Source organism: Glycine max, chromosome 16 (genome assembly GCF_000004515.6).
Source record: "Glycine max cultivar Williams 82 chromosome 16, Glycine_max_v4.0, whole genome shotgun sequence".
Classification (NCBI taxonomy): Eukaryota; Viridiplantae; Streptophyta; class Magnoliopsida; order Fabales; family Fabaceae; genus Glycine; species Glycine max.
Window position 1 is genome coordinate 2,589,855 of NC_038252.2, and position 7,758 is coordinate 2,597,612.

Sequence of the window (7,758 nt, forward strand, 5' to 3'; positions counted from 1 at the left end):
ATTAATTTTTAACTAACCACCTCAGTACTTCTTAGTATCCATTAACTTTTTAACTCATTTTCTCATACATATCCGAACAAACATAGTAACCCAATCCAATCTCCCAAAACAAAGAATATGGAGTTGCTAGAAAGTACATAGAATAATATCTGGAGCACACCATCCAGATTGTTTATAATGTTAATCTGATTAACATAAAGTTAAATAGGGGACCGTAAACTTTTTGCCTTGGCCCCTATACACAGCAACATGGACCACTATCTCATATATATATATTTTTTAAAATAATAATCTTTTGCAGGTAAATTAAAAACTAAAAAAAACTTAAACTTTAAAAAATTGGTGGTATATTAACAAATGACAATTACACCCAAGTGGTGGCAGAAGATCCAAATCCTTTCATTTCATTTTAGAAATTATGAAAACATTTTTTCTTTCCGATCTTCAATACAGAATTTAATTATATTTAAAGTTCATTTCTCTAAAAATATATTATATTGTGATCAAACTTAAATCTTTTCTGTATATTATTAATTTAGCTGCATTTGCTAAATTGAAAACATTTTTTGTTTGTTTGTGAAGGAAAGCTTTACTCAATTGGCGTAATGATTAGAAGTACCTTCGTTCAGTGCCTAGGATTAGGAGGAGGTCACATGTATGAGTGGTGAAATCAATATGTAGAAAAAGTAAAGTTTAATTAATTATTTACTCTTTATTATTGCATCAACTTAATTTTCCGTTTTAATTCCTATACCTAAGATTTTTTTATTTTAATTTTATATGAACAATTTTTTTATGCTTTAGTTCTTGTGTTTTTATTTTATAACGGGTTTTTGCCAGAAAACTAATAACATGAACTAGAAAAAAGTTACTCTTATATATCTAAATATTTTTTTAGATATAGAAACTAAATTAAAAAAGGTGGCACATATACAGGAATCGAATAATTAATTAAATCTATATATATATATATTAGAATGGATCTTGATGAATTCAACTATTCTCTGAACCTTGCCGTGGCAATTTTTTATGTGTTCATATTCATACACTTAGAAAGACAACCACAACTGTACAAAAGGCACCACTATCTTCCTTCCTTCATTGTGAGATCCACCCAACTGCTTTTTGGCACTGGATTCATACACTTTTTTGTCTTCTAATCACATTAAAGAAGTCCTAGTCACGTGAAAGGTACAGTGATGATGATGATGGAGAAAGCTTATTTGTCCTTAGTTTTAATCAATCGCCACGTGTTACTGTGGGGGATCTTGATTGGTGTATTAATAGTCTTATCAGTGTTAAGTGACAATTAAAGTCCACCAATGAGTGAGAAAATATTCTACACTTTGTCTCGGCAAGCACTTTTGACCCTCCACTATTTATCCTCCAATCTTTGGTTAGGATAAAAGAGTTGGAAAGCGCATTTGCACATAAAATAATATTTTCTTTTAATCCCATATTTAAGGGCAATAAGCATATTCTTCAGAGAGGAAATGTATGATACATGAATATACCAAAATTCCAACATAGGTCCTATAGGATAATTTGGAAGATCACCATCAAACATACAAAAGTCGGGGATTGTGATTATAATTATAATGGGAAGTAAAATAAAGTATCCACATCCCATGTCAAGGATTTGGAATTTTGGAGTAGGTGCTATTAAACCATAAACCATTTTAATTTCTAATGTCCAAAATACTTTATGAGAAACTAGAACCATCTAAAAAAACAATTTAATTCCATAACTAATGTCAAATTTGTTCTAATGTGATGAGTTTAACCGGTGTCATATGCAGCTTACTAAACCATTTTTAATTAGAATAATTTCCTACCCTTCTTTTTGTCTATGTTTTGCACATAGGGTACATATTCATATGATCATTCACCTTTATTCCCGACAACAATGGCCTTTAGCTCCAACATTATTAAAACACTCGAGATTTCAGTTCCAACCGAACACGTGGATTTCAATCCATTGCTTATTATATTGTAAAAGGGTGCAAGAGGAGGTGATAATAAAGGTGACAAGGGTGTGCTTGGACTGTATCAGGCAGAGCATAAAGAATTAAGCATGGGAAGAAAAGTAGAAAAACAAGGCAAACTTTTTATTCAACTGAGAAATTAAGGAAAACTATATATATATATATAGAAAAAGAGAGAGAGATAGCTATTCTTCCTAAACTTTATTCAATTGAAGGCAGTGCTGAGATAGCTCTTGACAACATTTTCATTCAATATTTGCAACACTTTGGTGTTTGTAGGGCCTACACATCTTGGTGTCTTGAACTGGCTCACAGCAGCTCCTAGTGCAAGGGAGTGCTCAAGTATCTTCTGGAATGTTCCTCTACGAACAAGTCGGAGCTCGAGGGCCCCGATGCAGTTGACTTTGCGAGAGCTGGTGTAACCAGCATCAACAAAAGACTTGTCCATTCCGTTGCAGCATCCACCAAGCACTTCTTCACTTGCTTCACCACTTATTTCCCAGAAGATTACATAGTGTCCTGGCTCCTTTGACAAATCTATGTGGCTAGTGTAGTCAACAACTTCCAATTTCTCCTCTGCCAACAATTCTGATGCTGCTTCCACAGCCAACTGCAGATCTTTCTCTGTGTTCTTGTCTATGTTGATGGTTAGAAGAAGGTTGCTACGCCGAACAAACTTTATTTCTGGAGCTGAATTATGGAACCCCATAACCTTGACCACATCACCTAGCCGGTACCTGTACAAGCCTGCAAATTAGGCCAAGTTATAACATTAATGATTAGTATAGACTAGCAAGACTCTTGGAATTTTGTTATGTATCATATAATATTAGTACTGTGCAAAAATATTGTGTGCATTGTACTACCAGTTTCAGCTGTTAAGACTCCGGTAAAGTACTTTCAAAATTTTGCTGTGAAGAAAATTTATAACATGAATATAGAGGAGAAAGTATCACGAGACAAGAAATTGACATGCTTACAAATCATATATGAGAATGTTTCCTCTGAAGATGGATAACAGGTCAAATAGTAGAGGAAGCTAGAAGGAAACTGAGAAAAACTAAAAATGATATTACAATCGAAAATTATAGAGTTCTTTGATTTATGTGTCAATTCTATTTAGTAGGGGGAAAAAACATGGTTTTATTGTGATAACATAAAACTCTTTTAAGTTGAAAAGAAAAAGAAGAGAATGCAGCCAAAGTTTAAAAGAAAGCGATATAAGCATAATCTGTATGACCAATTGCATGTAAAAACAAAAAAAAAACAAAAAAAAACGACATGCCGATAAGTCCAGGTACAGTGAGTTGCACGAAACAAGGGCTAGTAAATCCAAAATTTGTTGCCAGCAGCTAAGAATAGACCTGTCTAGGAATGGTACATACATTAATGTGATTAGGTAGGTAGGTACTATGTTCCTTTGGAAATCACTAGGAATTTTTTTTTCCTTAAAGTTGGTCCCATTCAGGTCATGTCACCAAGCATAAAAAGAAAAGTTAACCACTTAACTTAACCCCTCTCCCTCCCAGAAGGAAAATATAAAATAAAAAAATGAAAATTAAAAAAGCATTAATTTGTCAAGTAATAATTAATGAGTTTCTAAAAAAACAATATGCCAATATCAAAGTTTCCAATTGTGACAAAAAGAAAGAAGGGTGGTTTTGATTAATTGATTCTTAGTCCTGATTCATTAATGTTCATAGAAAAAAAAACATCTAGGTAAGACTTAAGAGTTGAATACCTGCTGGATTGGTGACGACAATCTCATATTCTTCACCAATTTTCACCTCAGTGAGCCCCACAGGCTTAGCTTCCATACAAAGGAAACTAGAATCTCCCTTAGCTCCTTCTAGCTCTCTCAGAGGGATGAATTCAAAGTAGCCAATTTGAGGAAGCACAGTGTAGGTGGCCAATTCAGGTGGCACTGTTGGTTTCACATTTGTTCCTATCCACCCTTCAGAAGATCCATAGTCAGAAGTCAACAAAGGCAACTCTCCACCATAATGCCTCAATTTTTTCAAATAAGGTTCCATTGACCCAGTCATGATGCCATGAACATACTTAACATTGGGGAAAAGCTCTGGTATTAGGCCATACCAGTTGCTAAGCCCCATGCACTTGCTGTGGATCAAATTGGCTAGTTCAGGGTCAGGTTTTAGGAGCTTAGACATTGCTGCCCTAACGGAGGGCACTGTAACCTTGCTGTTAAGGACACCTTCCTTGATATCAACACAAAGCTCCTCCCAAACTTGCTCAAAAGTCCTGAAAGCATAGACAATGCTGTGTGCAAATGTGGAAGACACCAACTGAACTTCTTCCCTGAAGATTAGGCCACACAAGAGGTGGCAGTACAAGGATTGGTGAAAATCAGGACCAAATATGACTTCATCAGGGCTGCAAAATGGGGACTGAGTCGTCTTCATCGCATGCCGGAAACCTGGGTTTCGGAACACATTGGTTGTGGCAGTTCCTGCTAGCACACCCCCTTTGGTTTTGAACTGCTTGCTGCTGTAGATAAAGCCCAAGGCCTTGCCGCCGTTTATGGGAAATTCCCTACATAATAATGGAAATTTGTGTCAGTTTGCCAATTCCAACAAGCTTGAAAAATGAAAAAAAATCACTTTGAATTTGAATTAGGAGATATAAAGTCGATTGGATGGTTAATATAGAAGGAAAGAAAGGAAAGGGCACGGGTTCAATCCCTCTCGGTTAGCAAAAACTAACAATTAATATTTGCCGGAAAAAAAAAACTGTGAATTTGAATTATAAATACCTGTTTCTGAAGGCAAAAGAGGTGTGGTATATCTGCAATGTGGTGTCAAACAGTTTATCATTCCATGGTACATATTTTGGCTTTCCCTGAGTGGTCCCAGAACTGCAAGAATACCATTTTTTTTTACCCTTTTCAGAATCTGAATTGCAAATTCAACAACTTAAATGAAACAAAAAACACGAGTCAAGTAGTCTGAGTGTGTCTGACTGACCTCAAAGACATGGTTGTGATCGGTTTGCCAGTGAGAACAGAAGAAAAATCACCATCAAGTATTCTATTGATATAAGGCTCTAAATCTTTGTGAGTAACAAGTGGAACAAAGGCCTTGAAGCTCTCAGGATCAGTCCTCCCATTCAACCCCAAATTCAGCAAGTACTCAGCAGAAGCATTATCTTCCAAAATCCTCTTCAGGGTTTCCTTTTGAATCCTCTCAGCATCCTTTGTCACCCTCTCAAATTCCTCCATCACCCTCTCTATGTTAAATTCTTCAACTTTCTCCAACATCTTCTCAAGTCCTTAAAAAAAGAAGAAGAAGAAGAAAAAGTACTCAGTTATATATAGAGGAGTAATAAGAATTGAGTTATGACTCATTATTATTTCCCTGTAACCTCCATAAATGTTAATCATAAACAACAAAGAAAAAGGGGGGGAATGATTGATTAACATAAAGAAATAATTCTGAAAAAGCCAAATAGCATGAATAAGATTATATTGCATTACAGAAGCAAAATATGGATAAAGCCAAAACTGCACCGTTCAATTAAGGTTTTTTTTATATATTTATTTGACTTAATATCGTAATTAGTATTTTTTTTTTCTCTGGTGTTGTGATCTTCCCTCCTTTGTTTTGCTGGCAATAGGACCCAGATGAATAAATACCAAAAATTAAATGTCAGAAACAGGACAAATGCACATTCAAAGGGTGCTCTGAACCATTAGAAAGGCCAAAAACAAAAGGCAAACGTTAAAACCAGTCGAAAACGATGTAGAAAACGAAAGAAAGGAACCAAATTATGAAAGCCAGAAAACAGAAACAACAAAGCCAGGAATAGAAATCAGAGAGAGAGAGAGAGAGAGAGAGAGAGAGAGAGAGAATTATGAGCTTTGATCTTTGGCTTTTCCTTGGTTTATTCAAGTTAACTAAACTATTCCAAAGAAGATCTGTTCCAAGCACCAATACGAAAATTGAAAAAATTGTGAAGCAGAGAAATAAAGCTGAGAGAAATATCGAGAAGCAAAGACAGAAAATTCAATAAACGGATGTAACTTTAAGTCACCACAAAACTGTAAGAACACAAAAAAGAAAAAGAAAAAAGTAAAATCAAAAAAGTCAAAGGGAACCAAAAAGTAGTAGAAGGGTAAAAGGACATAATAAAAGGTGGGGTGCCGTAAAGATTAGTTTTTGAAATACCCTTTGCAGTGAACGAGAAACTAACTGAATTGGATTAGAGACAGAGAGAGAGAGATCATTGAACCAGAAGACAACTCTGGGAACCAGAACTGAAGCCATATCATAAAGCTCTCACCAATCATAAGTGCAATATTTTAATGGAATATAAAAAAAAGAAAGATGTTAAAAAAAAACAAAAAAAACAAAATATAAAAGTCAACAAAAGCATGTCATGTCTGGTTCCAAATAAATAAATAAAAATATTCAAAACCTCATCTGGTTTTCTGGGACTTCCACAAACATGTCCTGTTAAACACCCCAGAAGCCGGTGGAAGTAACAGAAAAGTAAAAGTGAAAAAAATATATTAAAAAAATATGGATAAATCAACTATAGGGTAGGTCTATTCTCTATTGGTCTAGAATTTGAATAACTTGCATGAAACCATAGGTTGAAAACTTATAGATAAGAATAAGATTGTAGACAAGAAAATACTAGAAAATGAATATGAATATTTCTACCTAGGATGAGAATCTTGGTGTGTGAGAGAACGTAGCAATGTGTGATGTTTATGTTTAGTATGAGAAGAGAGAGAGAGTGAAGAGGTAATGGTTGGGTTCAATTGAGTTGAGTGTGATGAGGTCAGGATTCACCTCGGGGGTTGCAATTTATAGGCAGCATCCATTTCAGTTTGTGTTTGTCACAAAACATTTCTCATCCCACCAATTTGCCCATGGTTTCTGGACGGAATTACAACATAGTACTAGTCGGTTACTGTATTATTCATCATTCATTATTCATTATTCATCACAAACAATTCAAATCTTAATTTAGAAAACCTGCCTACACTTCCTTACCGGTCCTTTTCAAAAAAAAAATATTTTTTTTGCCACTTATGGGAGTTTTTTTATAGTTTGAGATAATGTGTTTATTATTTTCAATGAATATATTCTGGTCTTTGCTGAATTTTTAATTTTTTTCCATATTGGTTTATCTGAAAGCAGAGGAAAATAATGAATGACATTAATCTTTTTTTTTTTCTTGAAGATCTGAATGACATGAATGTTGGAGGTTAGTTCATGAAAGGGATAGCAAATAAGAAGAAATTAAAAATAGTATTGATAAATGTTTGTTTTAATACATTTCTTAATTTGTGTTTTATAATTTTAATTTTTTGGTAAACTTGTATTTTTTGTCCTTCTAGTTGTCTTTAATTTCGATTTTGATCTCCCTTTAAACCTATTGACGTATTTAGTCCTCTAATTATGTTCAATCTCATTAATATAGTTTTCAAGTACAAATTTAGACTTTGACCATTATAAATGAATGTTGACCGTCACGTGTCACATACTGACTTGACAATGACGGTTACGTGTTAAGTTATAATTGAATGTTGACTCTATAAACGATAAAAATGTATTGTTGTTATCAACGTCCAATCAGAACGTGACATGTGACCGTCATCGTCCAATCAAAATGTGACACGTGATAGTCAACATTTCTCAGTAACAGTCAACCTCTAAATTTGAATTTGAGCACCACATTTATGAGATTAAGCATAATTGGAAGACTAAATGTGTCAATAATTTTAAAGAGAAACCAAAATTAAAAT

At 34.2% G+C, this 7,758-nt stretch overlaps 1 protein-coding gene across 3 annotated transcripts; it reads right to left on the minus strand.

Annotated features, from left to right (window-relative positions):
* Positions 1-2,087: 2,087 nt before the first annotated feature.
* Positions 2,088-6,943, minus strand: LOC100806209 (jasmonoyl--L-amino acid synthetase JAR4). Of its 3 annotated transcripts, none has more exons than XM_006598853.3 (5): positions 6,668-6,943; positions 4,970-5,273; positions 4,759-4,860; positions 3,727-4,538; positions 2,088-2,732 (listed from the first exon to the last, which is right to left on the minus strand). In XM_006598853.3, the coding sequence occupies exons 2-5, from the start codon at positions 5,260-5,262 to the stop codon at positions 2,191-2,193; spliced, it is 1,749 nt and encodes a 582-aa protein (XP_006598916.1). In that variant the 5' UTR covers positions 5,263-5,273; positions 6,668-6,943; the 3' UTR covers positions 2,088-2,190. The 3 variants fall into 3 exon arrangements, with proteins under 3 accessions (XP_006598916.1, XP_006598917.1, XP_040866678.1); XM_006598854.3 differs by lacking the exon at positions 6,668-6,943 and adding an exon at positions 6,170-6,325; XM_041010744.1 differs by having other exon boundaries at positions 4,970-6,943.
* Positions 6,944-7,758: the final 815 nt, after the last annotated feature.

Excerpts from the sequence above, each read along its gene's own strand:
- LOC100806209 (XM_006598853.3), bottom strand. The coding sequence starts at position 5,262 with ATGTTGGAGAAAGTTGAAGAATTTAACATAGAGAGGGTGATGGAGGAA. Across the intron at positions 4,861-4,969 it reads ATCACAACCATGTCTTTGAG|TTCTGGGACCACTCAGGGAA; the intron begins GTCAGTCAGACA and ends GTATTCTTGCAG. Across the intron at positions 2,733-3,726 it reads TGTCGTCACCAATCCAGCAG|GCTTGTACAGGTACCGGCTA; the intron begins GTATTCAACTCT and ends CCTAATTTGCAG.